Source organism: Drosophila teissieri, chromosome 2R, assembly GCF_016746235.2.
Source record: "Drosophila teissieri strain GT53w chromosome 2R, Prin_Dtei_1.1, whole genome shotgun sequence".
NCBI lineage: Eukaryota > Metazoa > Arthropoda > Insecta > Diptera > Drosophilidae > Drosophila > Drosophila teissieri.
The window spans coordinates 23,577,652-23,595,452 of NC_053030.1; the positions used below are offsets into that span (position 1 = coordinate 23,577,652).

Sequence of the window (17,801 nt, forward strand, 5' to 3'; positions counted from 1 at the left end):
GCTAAATTCCGACTGCAATCGATAGAATACATCTCGGACAAATAAGTATAAATTTATTAAATGGGGTTTTAGTAATTGATTAGTAACGTTTGATTTTGGAATAACAAATCTTTATAGCAGTATGATCCACTCATTCTGCCATTTTTAAATCGGGTGTCGTGCGCCACAGGGAAAGTCAGGGATGATGGGCAAGCATGGAAGGCAGTCCGGAAAACTCTCCATTTTCTCGAAACATCGCAGAGGTGATCTTTTTGTCACGTGGTGGTCAATGAATGGTGGAAAACATTACGAAAAATAAAGTATTGGCAATAACATTGTGCAAAAGAACTCTCTTTTTCCGCAGCCCGGGGACTTACTTAATCCTGAAACGGCGTTGGTTCTGTGATTGGATTTAACTTCACACATCGTAGGAGGGTACATGAGAACGGTTTTATTGTTTCCCCAATTAGTTCCGATTGGGACAGCGAAATATGGCAGGATTCCCGGACCATACGGAGGATCGTCAATAGCTGTAGCTGCTATGATGATTTCGATTTATTGTGTTACTCATTTACAGCAGATCAGCGACGGGCCTGGTGATCGCATTGTGGACTGGCCTAAGTTTAAGCCATAAACGAGATGAAGGAGGATAACGAAGCCACAGCTGCCGCCTGGGCGATTGGTTTCGCCTCAATGGCATCACCACCTACTTGCCACATTAGCACGGTGCATTGTTTTTGTCGTGCGCCTATTATTAGTGACCTGCAGCCAGACCATAAAAATTATACTGGGCTATAAGTGTTTTTTTCTCGGTAACTGATAGCCACAAGCTTCCTTAAATTCGACTAATAATCGGCAGCATTTTTCACTAGCGACCACAGTTCTTTTTCTTTAACTAAATATTTAGATGTGACGTTTTCTCGGGTTTCATAATTGGAATTACTCTCAGTCTCCCTCCTAGACATCGTGTATGGGTACGCTGCGTAAATACTTACTGGGAAAAAAATCGCTGTCCGTTATACTTTTTCTCCTACCCTCTCTGTTATTCGGCCGCCCTACAACAATATAATAATTTTATCATGAATGCTTAGTAACGCCCACCACGAACACGCCCTCTTGCCCAAAGCTCAGAAAAAACACAACGCGGCCGTGCCTCCAATCTCGGAAGAGTGAGCCAGGCCCGTACGTGCTGTCATCGATCGCGATCTTAAAACCAGGCGAGTATGACTATGGAGATGAGCGAAGTCCGAGAAGCGAAGCCCCGTCAGGTGATAAAGCTGCAACAGTGGGGCAGGAAAGCCAGGCAAGCCACTGATGCAAGCCCAAACGTGATTACAGACTTTGGGTTTATAAACATCGAGTGGCTCTAAGCCTGGTCGCCCTGCATCTGCTCCTGGTCCAGGCTTTAGCGGCCCTCCTGTTGCGTTGCAATTACGGCGCGTGCAGCCAACGCCTGGCCCTGCCTCCCTTGGCAGAATGCTGCCCCTGCTGCTTACTGGTGCGGCACATGATGAATTCTTATTAGCTGTCTCTGGCCGCGGCAACTTCAACCGATCGGCTTCCTCATAACTTGTACTCTATTTCTCTTGCTTTTGCTCCTCGCCTTCGGTGGGATCAAAATTTGGATCCATTCTCAGTTGGCTGCCTGGCTGCCTGGCTGTCTGCCCTGGTCACCCGAGCTTCAACAACATATCAGTTGGCTGGGATCAGACCATTTTCTGCATTTCTAAACTACACCTAAGGCAAACGCGCAAATTCTCAATGGAATTTGCGCAGAGTTCGCCAATCGATGATTAAAAGAACTTCAGAGAACCTGCTTTATTTTAAATATATAATATAATAATATATATATATTTTTTTATGCAAAAATGTGCCAAATATTATTTCCCATGCGTTTAGGCAACCGTAGTGTAAAATGTGCAGCCGATAAAGTTTGTTCTACTTTCTCCAAAATGGAATGCAACCGAAAATAACAAAGCTTGCATCCTTTTTAATTATCTATTTTATTAGAAGTGCAACGAGGTATGACAGTCCATACATATATGCACCGTCAAATAAACATGTTCTAATAATATTTTAAAAGTTACTAAATAGGTAAATTACATTTAATACAATTTGTTCATCAAATAAGCGTTTGCAGTTTAATCACTCGTTAAGGTCCACACCTTCCCCATTTACCTGAATGGTTATTTGGTCAGTGTGTCCGCTGTCCTCTGACTCTCTCTCCCGATGCAACTGCCGACGGGACGCAGGGGCTCCTCCTCGCCTAGGAAGTGAGCGCAAGGATATTTCATCGCTCTCGCGCCTCATGAATCGTCGCCGAGTCCTGGCGAAGTCGAAGCTTTCGCGCTGTCGCTGCCGCGATTGGGCGTGGGCGGCGTCTGTCAACTGCTGCAAAGCCTGCGAGGAGTTGGAGCGCTGCAGCTGGGCGACCTCGCTATGGAGCTGCGGCTGACCTTGGCTAGATACAGGCACAGAGGGCTGGCGTTGGCGACCCCCAAAGCAGCCAGTTGAGTAGCGCCCATCCGCTGAGCGCGATCGCCGGTGGCGTGCCGACTCCCGCGCAGTAAGAAGTTGCTTTAAGGAAATAGTATTTGAGTACGGATCTCGGTGGTAATTAAATCATATTTCACTTGATTACCTGCTGCATTTCATCCTTGCGCATGCGGCGCAGTCCCTGCTGCTCCTCGAGCTTGTTGCTCATCAGGCTCATCCAATCCCGGGCTTGTCTAAGCGATAGGGAGCTCTGAGATCGTTCGGGTAACCGAGTCGGGAACAGCATTTCGCGGGCTCCCACAACACTTCCGCTGTCGAGGACAAACACTCGCGGAAAGTCTACAACAAAGTCGCGGCTTCGAATGAGGTCCGCCAAAGCACTAGGCCTAGTTGGCGCTGATCCAGCCACAGGCTCCGCAGACTCGTCCCGTGTCTCCACCACTGCCAGACCCTGCGGGGGATCAGGCTGGTATTCCAGAATACTTTCCTCGCTGCCTAAAAACTGTAAGACAAAAACCATCTAGTTTTGGTTCGGCTCTGAGAAATAGAGAGCGGTTCTATATTCAAAAAGCGGCTCATTTAGGTAAATTCTCAAAATTCAATATGTTTATTGGGGTTGTTCTTTAAAATGTTTGAGTCCATAATATGTTGAAGGTGTCTAGCACAGATAATGTATGATTACCTTTCGGATACATTTGCCAATCAGCATGGTCTTGTTTCAAAGTTGGTGGTAAAGCAAATAACAAATTCAAAAAAACATGAATCTATAACTGAAACTACTCGGGGAATCCTTCTAAACTCAAAATTTATAAAGCACATCTAAAAAAGGTTTTAAAACCATTATTAATAACTTATTTTTAAGCTATAAAAACTATTAAATAAATAAATGCAAACAAACGCAGTTAGCAATCATAATTAAAGTAAATAAAGTTTTTTCTTTCTTTATTTAATTTGAATAACTAAAAGCAAATACTTTGGCACCTTTAATATTACAGTAGTCATTAGTTCATAATGTGCGCTGAGTGCGATTTGTGTAGCCTGCTATGTGTGACTAGCAACACAGTCGCTCACTTTGCCATATTTATTGCATTTACCATTACTTTTTCTACAGCTATCAGATATAGTCATTGTTTATAATTGTATTGGTATTGAATTTGAAGTAGGCATAGTTATTGTAGTACATACTCGCAAGTAATTTCCATTGCCTACTTTTATCGACAATTGTAAGTCTTAAATAGAACTTAAACATATGCTTAAACCGTATGCGATTTAAGTGTATTCATGATTCCGTTTTCAAGTTGAACTTCTAGCGGTATTTTATATTGTTGCTTAAATACATGTAAGTGTGCGTGGGGTTTTTGTAAATAACTAAAATGGAAGTCTTCGTATCAGCTTTTTTAAGTACACTGCTCTTAAATGAGTTTATTTACACATGAGTGAATATATCCATAAGCTTTCTCGCTACCTTAATCGGTATCAGCACTTTTAATTAAGTAAAACGAGGAATACGTTAATCTTAGTAATCATGTTAAAACCAGTCAATGGCTTGATCCGTTACACTACGTCCATTAGTGGGCATTACAAAATATAGGCTACACATTTGCAAAATCTATGAACCTAATCTGTACCGAAATTCATATTGACTGCGTACAGAGTCTTACATGTTAAAATAATAAAAATTCGATTAGGGCTGAAAAGAACCCTGGACTCCATGGGCGGGTTTGCGTCAATTTTACTATACAAATTCCGATGCAAGGACCTCACTAAAGGAATATGAAAATTGGTCTGGTGGTTTAGCTGGCTATAGCTAACTATAGCTGACTATTGAATACACGCGTTTGTATGTACAGAGTAAGCTGAACTTTGTACCTAAGCCTTATTCGTGGGTGGTTGGCGATATTTTAGACGTCGGTCACCTGATGACTGGCAGTGATTGCGTGCGGCATTGTGGCGGGAGCGGAGTTGCGTCTGCCGCGCTCCGCTGCCGCCTGCTGCGGGTGGGGTTGATACGCAAGTGGCGGTAGCTGCTGCTGGACACTACTGCTAGGACTACGACTACGCGGGAGATAGTGACTAGGAGCGAAACTACTCATGTTGCTGGCCTGGAGCTGCTGCAGGGGCTGCGGCCCCTGCGGCACGGCCACCATTATGACGGGCACCTCCTCTATGGAGGCGATTTGCGCTGTATGCTGCGGGCTGGGGGTTTGATAGATTTGGTCACCCACCACATATCCATAGAACTTCAGGACGTCGAGCTTGCACATGGGACAGGTTCGATGCTCTATGAGCCACGGATCTATGCAGTTTTTATGGAACTCGTGCCTTAAATTAAGAAGTAAAATGGTATTTCTGTTGGAAGCTTGAAGAACCGGATTCTTACTTGCACGGCAATATCCGTATGGTGTCCGTGGGCTTATAGGCCTCGATGCATATAGCACAGCAGTCGCTATCCAAGTCCTTTTCATCGCTGATTTTTCCGGTTTTCGTTGGAATCTTCATGATAGCCTTCTTGGTAACAGAGCAAAGATTGCGCTACATCGGCCAAAGGATGGATTAATTTATGTATTTGCTTATCAAGACAATGCTTACCGATTGTTGGTCCTTTGCCTGCATGTAACGGAACCTCTGGATATAGTAGAAGATGAGCCAAACCAGAGATATAATCATCAAAACAATAAATGAAATCGACACAAACAGCACTGATGTTCTGAAATATAAACGGAAAAACAGTCAAGTATTTAGCTTAAGTTCACTAACTTTAAGTTGACGAGAATATACCCAAACTAAGACTGAAGCCTAAAACAGAAATATTTACGAATTTCCGAAACATGTATTAAGATTCACGGACTCACTTTTCGAATGACGATTTTTGACTATTTTACATACATTAAGACCTTTAAACAGAATTTGGTTTTTATATTAATTTTCCGATTAACATATTGCTACCAATAATATCCAAAAGAGTATTTAAAATTTGACAATAAAGGATCTGCATTACCGACGTTATTGTGGTAAAGCAGTTTTCCATTGGTCTGTCACTACTGGTACATTAGACAGAGGTCGTGAACAAGGGGACGTAGCTCAGTGGTAGAGCGCTCGCTTCGCATGTGAGAAGTCCCGGGTTCAAACCCCGGCGTCTCCATCTGTTATAAAGATTAATGTTTTTTTTTTTCACAATGCAAAATTTAGATATAGATAATTTTAACAAATTATTCATGACTAAGACCGAACCGCAATGTTTTATTGGTGTTTTATTTGGATTTTGTCATAAAGTATTCTACTTTGACTTACAGACTGCTTTAAATATGTTAAATAAAATGTCGTTGAAACACGGTCAAATTTTAGGTGAATTTAGTTAGGAACTGTGATGTTATTAAGAGGCAGACCTAAAAATGATTTTTAATGTGAGTTTCATTATTTTAAAGATCACATATAATCAGAATCTGAATATCAATAGTGTTTAACGTATGAGCTACACTAGAGTTTGACATTCACATTATGTTAAATTTTAGAACATTTTGCAAGATTTGACAATCAATTTGAAAGTACTGCTTTGCCGACTTTATATTAAGCAGTTTTCGCGCGGAAGTGAAAGTGGTTCTGATTCCAGTTGACAATTGGTCAGAACAAAGCCGCAAGGGGACGTAGCTCAGTGGTAGAGCGCTCGCTTCGCATGTGAGAAGTCCCGGGTTCAAACCCCGGCGTCTCCAGCAGATATGTCAATCTCTATTTAATTTTTTTTGGAACTTGGTTTTAAAAGTTGGTTGCATAAAACATGACCTCTGTAAGCCAACTATTTTGCAATTTAGGCTACCGAAATTACCGAGTGATTGTGACATTTAAATCAAAATTATATTAGTAACCTGTTTGAAGGATTAAACTGATATTGTTGAGGTTCTATGGGGACGTAGCTCAGTGGTAGAGCGCTCGCTTCGCATGTGAGAAGTCCCGGGTTCAAACCCCGGCGTCTCCATGATCCGGAGGAATTATTATTATTTTGTTTTGAATTCTTTTTTTCTTTGAAGGTAATAGGATAGGACTTACCTATTTAAGCTGCTAACGGTGCGAACTCCTCGACGTCCTTCGATGATCGAAATAGTTACGTTATAGCCCTTATCAAGAGTCATGGCCAGGTCTTGGCCAATGTTCTGATAAGTTATCACTGCGGCTATGTTTCCTGGGAAAAAAGTTTACTTTGATAAGCAGGCTGAAAGATTGAATACTACGGCTGAAACTCACTTGTTTTGCCCTTGATCTGCATCTTCTCCAGCTGCATTACTTGCTTGTCGTTGTAGATAATAACACCAGCAGCATTTTGCTGGTATACATGTTTAACTTTTTCCTCAAAGGTGCAGCGTCCCCGTCGGACCAAAGCGATCCAGGTCTCCCCCTTATCTGGTGTGGGTGCTCCCAGGGTTCCACGTATGTATGGTGTACACGCGTAATCGTCACTAAAGTTGTCCGTGGCGCTGATGTGGACCAAACGCCCCGTTACGTTCAACACCTTGCCCTCCCCGTAACGGGCCTGTTCCTGGGCGAATTCCATGTTGCACAGCATGTTGCCGTGCTCTACATACGACCAGTTAAGGAAGGCATAGTTATAGACGTCCACAGCAATACGATCTTCCATGCCGGAGAAGCTGTGCGTGCCGTTGCCTGGTCTAAAGTAGCGCTCCAAGTCCTGATTAGCGATGGACATGGCCGCCACTAAGGTAGTGGTCGTTGCAGGGGAAGTGAAAGGCGGGAGTCCTCCGAACAGCAAAACAAGGCAGGCGAGTGGGAGCGTTTTCCGTAAATACATGACGCAGGAGTGTATCAGCTGTTTTCTATTTTAATCAGAATGTCGCATTTGCCTCTTAGCGTTGTGGTACGGCAACTGAAACGAGAAATCGAATTGAGTTAAACAAAATTTGTATTATATATAAAATTTTATATATTACATATTATATATTATACTAACCGTATTTATGAGGTCCTTTATTAATACTTTAACAGCTACGCGCATAATGAGGTATGCACAGTCATTTCAGTTATTTGTCTAATTAAAGTCAAGTCAAGTCTATTTGACTTATGTTCTGCAAAAAAAAAACGATTTTATTGTCAAATGAAATCAAATAGTGGTCCAAATGTTCAATGTTATAACTTGTTAAGCTCAGAACAAAATTTTCCTTATTGATTGGACCATATTTTTAATCGCTTTTCACAAATCCGAATGACAAGTCCGAAAATTGGCTTTAAAGTTTCTTGGATTTTCAAAAAAAGGGTTCGTTCGTTTAGATAGTCAGCCAAACTAATGTACCCCTGAATACCCAAAAAAAAAACGGGTCCAAAAAGCGTTGCTGCCAATAATGAAAAGTGAATGAAATTGCAGGCAATTTGTTGTATTGAATCAATACTCATGTTAATACCAGGCATTATATTTTAAAAAGAATATTAAATATTATATTTGTGTTTACGTGTTGTCGTTTTGGGGGCAAGAAACGTACGAATATAAACGCTGGTCGTTGTATTCTTTCTTGGCGAATCTTAAATAAAGGAATATCAAAAATATAAAGATATTGTATTTTCCACAACCAGTCTGTATATATGTACATATATATACAATAGGATTTTTTATTTTTAATATTTTGTTCATAGGGACAACAGCAAGTTTTTTTTGTGCTCTCAAAATGCTTAGTAGTTCATAAAACGTGAAGCTTTTTAGGAAAAAACTTTATTATTGAAGGCTAAAAATATATCTGGGCTTTTTACAATAATACAATTGGTGGTGCATGATGCGGTTATTGCACTTCCGTTTGATTATTTTTTATAAACTTTGGCAGTTTGCCAACGCAAAATGGAACTTGTAATTGCAAGACAATTATTGTCTACTACCTCTATTTAGAATGATTCACAGGTGGTTTGTTTGCTAGGTAGAATGTTTTGGCTTCGATTGGACATTTATTTTCATTAGCTTTTTAAAGACTACTGGTAAAACATAATTCAACCAGCCTTTCGACAAACTAATTTTATATAAATAGTAAAACAGGTTTATTTTCATAAACGAATAAAAGAACTGCCGATATGAATACTAAATATTTGTGGTACCTGTTCATAGCAAAACGTGAGTGGCAAAAACGTGCCTCGAAACATAATAACTTAGGCATATTATCTTGTTTGTTTCTCGTGTACAAATACACAAGAGTATCTAGTTGGTATGTATTTACATTTTTTTGCTTGAAACCTTGCTTCCTCGACTGCATTAAACTGCAAAAATATGAAAAATGACCCATGCACTGATTTGTCACTAATTAATCCATTGCGTACAGTACAAGTATGAATGTAATACTTGCAGACTCACAAAAGCTGAATATTCACATCATTTTTTATACAGTTTTAAAGGTAAGATGTTCACTTTGGTTCACATTGGTTCTGCCCTGGTAAAGAGCAGTCCCCGCTTTGGGACTGTTGGCCCAGTGCCCAGTTTTGCAATGCTCGTTTTGATTTGGCCAGTGCATTTTAATGTCACTCTCGCTGCAAATTATCTCGCAGCCATTCATCAGAGCTCTAATACCTTTGTGCCAATTTCTAGTTATCATTATTGTCGTTGTCAATGCGATTGTACGAAGAGCAATCCTAAATGATCCCAAATAGTATTAGTTTTGGGGCAAGCGATTGGCATAGGAGTTTTAACGGCAAAGTCATTTTGGGGCCAGATATTTGGATCAAGGGCACTAAGAAAATGAGCTTGGATTAACTAATGAAATGCTTTGGGAATGAGCGCTATTTTTAGTTGGGGACTTCAGCTGACTGATGCAGTTTGTTTACGTTCTCAGCGTTCTCAGGTGTTTTGTATCCTTGAGTTGCGGCCAAAAAGGACTCGGCGAAACGGGCACCATAATGAGGTACAGCCTTGTATATATTTATAATGCACTTGACTGCCGCATCAAGAACTTAACTGCCGAGCCTAAAAAAATCAAATCTCTCGAAAATTAACTTCTAGTAAAATGCTTCTGGCAGTGCTAGCAGCGCTGGTAGTCAGAGAGTCAGAGTGCAGGTAGACCACAAGACACGGTCATAAAAATATTAACACCCGGCACTTGGAACCGTGTTCCCCCAGTCACGTTTTTGGAGCGGGTCGCTGGCGGAGGGTACAAATACCGCTGCGATGCACTGCCGAGTTGTTATTCTTCTAGTGTTTGTCGTATCCCTAAGTGCGCCAGTCAGAGAGGGTGAAGGAACATGTGTAAGCCAGCGCCGGCAACGGCAACGGCGTCGTAAATCTTTGCACACCTTCCACGTGCTGTCCACCCACAAAAGGGGAAGCCACTACCGGCCCGCCACACCCCATGAACCCCTTCGCTGTCGGCGGTCGGCGGTCGGAAGCAGGCTTGGATCGGCTTTTTCCATGCGTCCATCCATTCATTCCATTCATTAGCCACTCGTACGTCAGCAGTGTAAAAACGTGATTTCCGCTATTTCTCTGCTGGCACTGTTTGAGCGTAATTGTTTAGCCAACTTTGGTTGTTTGGCGCTCTGATCGAAAATAAATATTAAATCGTTTCCCATTTCATAATAGTAGGCTTAACTTTGAGTATGCAAGTGTCTACCCGTTTTCTTTCCAGCAAGATCAAGACACGAAACATCGCAAAAGCGTAGTCTTGAAGACCAAATCCTGATTTAGAATGGAGAGAGTCACGTGCTACGAATATCTTCATTTTCGAACATTGATCTTTAAAATTGTCAAGTGCGGGAAAAGGCTCAGCACTTGTTGCAAACACGTGATTTCCACCACAATCCACTGGGTATCCACCCACCCTATCACCGTCATAAGACCACAGGAACACGCGTCAGAATATTTAGCATTTAGCACTTGGTAATTAGTGAGCGGTTCCCTTCAGGGCAAACCCTCCCCACCCGCACCCAATTTGGCCATGGCAACGTGCTGGCGGCTTGCGATTTGCGATTTGCGTGCCGAGATTGCTAAACAATATTGATTTGTTTAGGACGGGGAGGTATTTATTCATCGCCAGTATGAAGCCACATTTGGACATTATTCGTCCACTGTGCCATCTCGTCTAGTATCAAACAAGTCGCAGTTTTATCCAATTAGTGGGAAGAATTGGTTTTTATTGGATGACATTTTTAGCCATATCTAATTCCACGCACACGTCTTATCGCTGTCTCCTCCTCGCAATGTTATTCCTTTTCCTCTGGGCTCGCACCATTCTGTGCTTGGCTTCGCTATTTCTGTCTCAAACATTTTAATCAATTCACATTTCATTATGTCAGACAAGGCGGAATAATATTTTTATTCAGCTTGGCTATGCCCGTTCTCGGATGCAAATAGAAGTCTTGCCCGCAATTAATAAGCAAGGTGAGTAGGTCCAACTATCGATCTACTCAGCTTCCTGGTTCTGCCTCTAGCCATTCGACTGCCATTGCTTCTCAGTAAAAATTGTGGGCAGTCTATTGAAATCAATAAAATATATAAATAAATAGTACAGATGATTTCAGGACTTTCTTAAAAAATGTGTCGTTGTATTAATCAGAAGTGCGACAAAAAAAACAAATGTGTATAGGTGCACTCTGCAGGGGGAAAACAACGTGCTGAACTAGGGTCAGAGAAAATGTTTTGCCCACCACTTAAGGACGCAGTTGTCACGGACTACCAAGGCACGCATACAAAGGCGGGGACTGCATTACCGGTCCGCCCAGGCATTTGTCGCCCTAATTAACGTCGCCCTGGGAAGTCAGGATCCGCACCGACAGACAGCGCCAAAGACAGCGGCCCACGAGAAAATACTATAGTTTGTCTTTGCATGCAAATGCATCTCCTGCAGCGCCGTGATTGGGAATGGGGGCTTCGAGAGAACGCCCTCCTGGAGTCTATGTTGGGGACTGGGGTAAGTGAGTCATGCTTGGAGTTGCTTGAGTCAACGGTGGGGAGATTTTATGAACTGGGTGTAGTGATGGGAAAATTAAAAACCATGAAATCATTAAATTTAAAGTGCAATCAGATTAAACATACAACTTTGAACTGCTCAGAAATGTAGCTTATTACGAAGCAGAAAAAAATATATCTCGGCCATGTCTGCAATGTGATTAAACATATGATTCTGTTCGAGTTGTCACAGCACAGCCATGCATTTTAATAATTTAAAGATTTTAAAGATCAACACCTGCTAGTATTTTCATAAACGACCAATTGGGGTTTTTCACGTATTCAGTGCAGACAGTTTAAAGACAGCGTTGTTGACCAGCGAAACCAATTGATGATCACTGGACACTTGAATTTGTTATTGTTCTGAATCTCCGAAAGCGTGAAAGTAATAAGAACTCAAAGAGACAAAAAAACGATTATATTCCACACACGTTAGATTTCAGTAAATTGAGCAAGTCTAAACTGGCCGCAGCTGTGTAAATGCGGGGATAACTGACTTCAGTTCGAGTCACTGGCCTCAACAACGACAGACTTCGTTAGACAAAGGTCTTTGGACACACGGTTAGGAAGTGCCTCTCGCCGGCTAACGGCACTTGATATTTAATTAATTGCCCGCTGCCAAGAGCTTTCTAGCACGCGTTTCTAATTTGTCTGATAAGTAAGGTGACGTAAAACTGGTCATTCATACACTTGCCACATTCATTCACATTGACCGTTTTCAGGCCGGAGCCTGACAGATCTGGTACATCTGGATCTGAACTAGTAGCCATCTGACTTTCCTGCAGTTGTCATAGAAATTATATAAGCAGATGAGTATTTTTAACGCTTTTGTATATGCTCAATGTGCTGCTAGAGCAGAGCTAACTTGCTTACACAAACAAAGCCGCATGGCTCTAATGAAAGAGAAAGTGTTTAAGTTCAAGAGGGAGACAACCTTATAATACAGCTTAAAAACTGCAAAGATTATTAAATCACCAATCTGATATTTGCATACATACTTACGTATGTAGTTGGCAAGTTAATTATGTCTAAGTGAGCTACATTTTCCAATGCTTAACTTTCTCTTCTTATCCGGATTATATCTTTCTTGTAGATCTCCACGAGTCTTCGCGATTGTACCGATTTGTGCTTTCAATTTATTTAAACGTCATCTTAAACTATGTGGTGCAAGCCTTGATTAATATTGGCTTGGAATAATATCGGCGTGATATAATTCTTAAGCAATATAAGTGTTTTCATAAACGCGATTTAACAGTGGCCATAAAACAATATATTTATGTATGTACATACATCAATGATTATGGAAAAGTATACTCGCCACCAAAGGACGAAATGTGGGAAAACTCAATTAGTTAATGCCATCAACACTTAGGGCTCGTTTAAAACTAACTGGAATGCACCGGTCACAGCTTAACTTATTTATCGCAAGCTGTATTTTTGATCATAAATAACAAGAACGTGACTATGTTGTTGTCTGCAGCAGTTAAAATCGCCACCGGCTACTACTGGTTCCAAAGAGCGAGTGCCTCATCCGTCCTCAGCCGGTTTTATATTTAGTAAACATATATTTTTGCACTGTTTGGAGCGTGCCTGAATGCCTTTCCACGACAATGTCCATGACGTCTCGAAGTGCGTAGTTGAAACAAAAATAATAAGACAACAAGATAGCCCACCAGGAAATTGTCGTAAGCTACTTGAAATATTATGCATCCAAACTTTACACCTACAAATGTGTGTCAGTGCGCTACAATAAGTGAACTGTATTTTTATGAGTTTTCGATGAATCAAATAAAATACTAATGACAAGCCAATTTTCCAACATATCTGGATTGAGTTAAGAGAAAGAAATGTTGAAAGCGGATCAGCATGCACCGGGGCATGTGTCGCCAACTCACAACAAAGCGTTAAAAATCGCAGGTATACGTCGCGTGGAAGGGGTTCGTTCAGTGAATAAAGAAAATCTTTAGATATTCATATAATTTCCATGGGAGTGCATCGCCTTGCAAACCAAACACTTGTGAAGAGGGTGTTGGTGGAAGAAGAACTTTGTATGCAAACAACGATATCTACGACACTGAAATGAGTCCGGCGTATTGGCGTTGGCTAATTGGGAGAACGACTTCTATAATTACAACGCAATTGTTTTTACTATTGGTCCATATCAGCGCTGCTGAGATGGCGACTGATAAGGTGGTATCTGACATGCAAGCCGGAAGCACTGCCTTTTTGCTTTATCTCGCTTTATGTACATATGTACGTATCTACTTTCGCTATGCAAGCCCTTGCTCAACAAAGTCTTCCACCCTTGAGTATGTCTCGTTTCCTCTATGATGAAAACATCCACTCCAGATGTTGGTCAATGGCATTATTTCGAAGTGACCCAATTAAGGAGGCTTTTGGAGACGTCAGGTCTGGTCTATCCTCTTTATGTATTCAGCGGTTGTAGACCAGTAACCCGAATTGCCATTTCAAACGAAAGTGTCCATGCCCCAGCCATTTCGACCATCTTGTGCACTTATTGCAATCGCAGTTCTTTGCGATGAGAAACTCGTTTTCCACTCGCGTTTCAACTGCCTCCCAGTGGTATCCCTCCGGATATACACACAAGCGAAAAAGTTTGTAGCTGGAAATGCATTAACAATAGACCGGAGACAAAAAAAACAATATGAGTAACAACAACAATTATCGGGTAAATGGGAGCTTGAGTTTTGGTTGAAACAGCGGATTGAAAAAGAACGCGCATGCGCTGCTCTTCTAACTGAAAGCGCGTAGACTTGTTTTCGTTCGCACCTAAAGGTTGGAAACATCTGACAATGACTCCTGCAGGACGGCATATAAGCAGTACGAAGGAGTAGTCAACCGCTATAATTCAGTCCCAAGCCAGTCAACATGTCAGCATCCTTTCAGAGCAGGCAATCGGTTTTTGGATCCAATCGCGCTTCTGAATTAGAAGCAATCTGAACATCTGAACGCAAAGGAGTGGCTCGAGTTGGTTCCTGCGGAGAGGGAAAGCATGCTCTGAGACCGCTGGGCGTTCGTCCTATTGATTTTTCCCAGGTTCTTTGTTCACTCAGTATCCATGCTGTATAAAAATGCAGCATCCGATTCATTTGATGGGTATTATGTGTGGACAAAGGTTCGAAAACTAGACCTGCGATTTTGCGATAAGAAAAGTTTAAACTGCAGTCCAATCGAAATTAAACTTAAGGAAGTAGGAAATCTTACGATAGGTAACCTGTTGCATAAATTATCAGTTCCTCTGTGATCATTTTTAAATAAATACAAGTTTTATTTATCATTTGTTCAAGTTGGCAGGCATTGACCTTTGCGAAAATTTTGAACGTGTGTTGCACAACTCTTTTCAAGCAGTATACTCTTACAAAGAAAAACAACTTTTCCCGTCATCGCCGAAAATTGAGCTATTCTGTTTAATATGTAAATAAACTCACCTGAATATAAATTGTGGAAGCGAAAAACTTTTTATAGAAGAGCTCAGTATTGTTGTCTCTTGCCTCTGCTGACGAAAAGTATTCAACACTCGAAGTATCCGAACTGGTTGACGCTTTTGTTGCCTCAACAGCTGTTTCTACCCCCTCACACACGAATAACATAAATAAACAGCAGATACCTTCTTCTCTATAGCACGGTTGAAATATATCTGCACTTTTTAATTTTCTTGGCGCATTTTCGTAATAATTTTGGTTGAAGCTACTTTATCTATTTTGTTTTTGTTACGCGGACGCGATTGAAATATACATATGTATTCAGGTATGTGTATGCATGTGTATTCTTTTAATAGACTGCCCCTGTATCTCCAAGACACTGGCTGAAGCGCAGTTTTCTTTAGATATCTCTGCTCAGGCTGCAGCTGAGCTAGTTCCGGCACAATTATTTATTCACTAAACAACTGACTAACGAGTCAAAAATGCAATTAGTACAGATCCGCAGATACGCGCCACCTGGAGCGCCAATGTAGCAGTCGGATATCCGATTCGATGCAAGCACGGAAAAAGACTGATTCAGCGCTGTGAAAAAATTGAAACGCTGCCTGCTGTTAAAACAAAAACAGTGACAATTCCATTCCAATTCGATTCGACAGGCATACTCAGATCTCGGCCGTTTCACCTTCACCTCGGTGGAACACAGTGGACACGGAACTGTTTGGCTGGTGCCGCTCTCTAAGATGTACAAAGAGAAAAAGAGAATTTTGAATCATTCGAAATTGAAACTAAAATTTGATTCGAGTTCGAAGCTGAAACGAATTGACAAATACAAACTTGTTATGGTTCGTGGCTCTGCTATTACCAGAGAGGAACAAGAAAGAAGAAGCTAAATGAAAATAACACAATAAATTTGTTTTTGCAAATCATTACTCAAAAGCCCTACAATTAAATTTTAATATTATTTGATACATCGTAATTCACACCGACTTCAAACCAAATATTCGAATATATTTTTCTAAAAATAAACTACATTTCTTTATATCCTATTACGCTTTTATTTATCTACGCTGTATATAAAGTCTAGTGTATATAAAGAAAAGTTTACACTCTTTACATCCTTTGTGAAATATTTATACAGACCTGTAGGACTTCTAGAGCAGTTCCTTGAAATATTGGATGCACCCGGGAACTGTGATACCTGTTTATACCCAGGTTTTTCGAAATCACCAGGCATTTGACTGCTTTTTTCCTTTTGAACACCTTCTTCACTAAGGCTTAGCATGTTATTTCTTGTGTTGTGTTGTGGCGATGAGCGGCTTGTCACATGGCGCCTTGCCTGATTCGTCAATGTGACCATTTCGACGACAAAGGATTTTAGTAACTAATTACTGGGATGATCAAAAATTAAATTTCGGTGACTTCATGTGGAAATCAAAACAAACGGTTCCCTGCACGTGTAGGTAATCGTATTCATTGCCGATAAGGCTTGTGGTATCTTTAAAATGTGCACAGACTGTCAAGCGATTTCGAAACGCCGCCTTGCGACACTTACATAAAATAAATATGTGATTTAGGCTTGAGAATACACACTAAAGCTGCGCCCAAAAGGCATCTTAAGGTATATACTATTAATATTATTAATAAGCATTTGCTTTAGCGACAGGGTTCAAAGGGGAATAATCTGTTTCGACTGCCTCGCAAGTTCAACGAACGAAAGTACGGCAATGCCGCGATTGGTGATGCATTAGCCGAAGAATCAGCGCGATAAAGATAAAGTTTGCACCGAGCAGTCGGATTGATCAGCGGGTGAAAGAAAAATATGTTTTAGCACCTCACGGTTAGTAAGGAATTCTAAATAAATACCATTTACAAATTAAATCTAGGTCACACACTGCTCCGAAAATATAGGATAGACGTTAGGCAGCCAATGCTCAGTGGGCGCGCCGGCTAGCTATAGTAAGCTCTATTTATTGATTAATTTTAAATGCATTAACTATTGACGCAAGATAAACTTTAGAGCTCCATCTTTTGTTTGCGTTCAATAAGAGCACTGCACCACCTGGTGGTGAATGATATGTATTTTACACACATGTAAAATATCTCATGTAAATTACTATGTCAATAGTTTTTTTCTTTAAATATGAAAGTCACAGAATCACGGAATCACGGAAAGTATTCTGTAATATCAAATGTCTTGTATTGAGTCAAGCAGAAGGCTCTCGGACCAATTGGAAACTGTAAATGCATAAATCGAACAAAAATGATTTCTCACAATTTCCAGAGCTATCGTACAGACCCCCAATGTAAGCAAAACAAGAATATGTAACCACTTGTTTGGCTAATGCTAAATATTGGGTTAGTGTTCCATTTAAAACAGTTCTTAAGAGGAAAACATTTTGTTTAATAACTTGTACTATTTATTGTAATGTATATGTTTTAATATTATTTTACTTATATACGTTTCTGTTGAAATATTTAATATTAAAATATTTTGAGCTTAAAAAGTATTAACACTATGCGGGAACGTGTCTCTTTTATGCCTCTTTATAGGTTGGTTGTCGCTTTCTATACAAATGAGATTACAAAACGGATAAATCTGCAGGATTCCATTAGGTTGGCTGAGATTTACAAAGCGGCTTCTACGAATAACTACGAACTTGCATGTTTGGTAAGGGGAATGTGCACAACTATGAATGAGGAATATTGGTAGAATCCTTAGTCCTTTTCTATACAAATACGAATTGCCTACAAGAACACTTAATAATACTACAAATTTTTCCAATTTGTTTTGTTAAATAACATCAAAAATTTGGTACAGTCATCGGCTATGTATCCGTCGATACTTCTAATTGTATTGGGGTTGCCCGCAATTTGCTTCCAAACTGGCAGAGATAATGTTTTTGTTAGCTTGGATCTTCTCATATATACACTTGTTCGTCTCCTACAGTTTTCTTTCATTT

The 17,801-nt window shown here is 40.6% G+C and overlaps 1 protein-coding gene and 3 non-coding genes across 5 annotated transcripts; 3 read left to right on the forward strand and 1 right to left on the reverse strand.

Annotated features, from left to right (window-relative positions):
* Nucleotides 1-2,117: 2,117 nt before the first annotated feature.
* LOC122612833 (protein goliath) lies at nucleotides 2,118-15,446 on the reverse strand. Of its 2 annotated transcripts, XM_043786683.1 has the most exons (9): nucleotides 14,848-15,446; nucleotides 7,436-7,550; nucleotides 6,715-7,351; nucleotides 6,520-6,652; nucleotides 5,065-5,182; nucleotides 4,856-5,007; nucleotides 4,701-4,797; nucleotides 2,621-2,977; nucleotides 2,118-2,556 (listed from the first exon to the last, which is right to left on the reverse strand). In XM_043786683.1, exons 3-9 carry the CDS (start codon nucleotides 7,274-7,276, stop codon nucleotides 2,125-2,127), a joined length of 1,851 nt encoding a protein of 616 aa, XP_043642618.1. In that variant the 5' UTR covers nucleotides 7,277-7,351; nucleotides 7,436-7,550; nucleotides 14,848-15,446; the 3' UTR covers nucleotides 2,118-2,124. The 2 variants fall into 2 exon arrangements, with proteins under 2 accessions (XP_043642618.1, XP_043642620.1); XM_043786685.1 differs by lacking the exons at nucleotides 2,118-2,556; nucleotides 2,621-2,977 and having other exon boundaries at nucleotides 3,075-4,797; nucleotides 14,848-15,441.
* Trnaa-cgc lies at nucleotides 5,546-5,617 on the forward strand. The gene has a single exon. It is a non-coding gene; the product is annotated as a tRNA-Ala (tRNA).
* On the forward strand, nucleotides 6,114-6,185 carry Trnaa-cgc. The gene has a single exon. It is a non-coding gene; the product is annotated as a tRNA-Ala (tRNA).
* Nucleotides 6,377-6,448, forward strand: Trnaa-cgc. The gene has a single exon. It is a non-coding gene; the product is annotated as a tRNA-Ala (tRNA).
* Nucleotides 15,447-17,801: the final 2,355 nt, after the last annotated feature.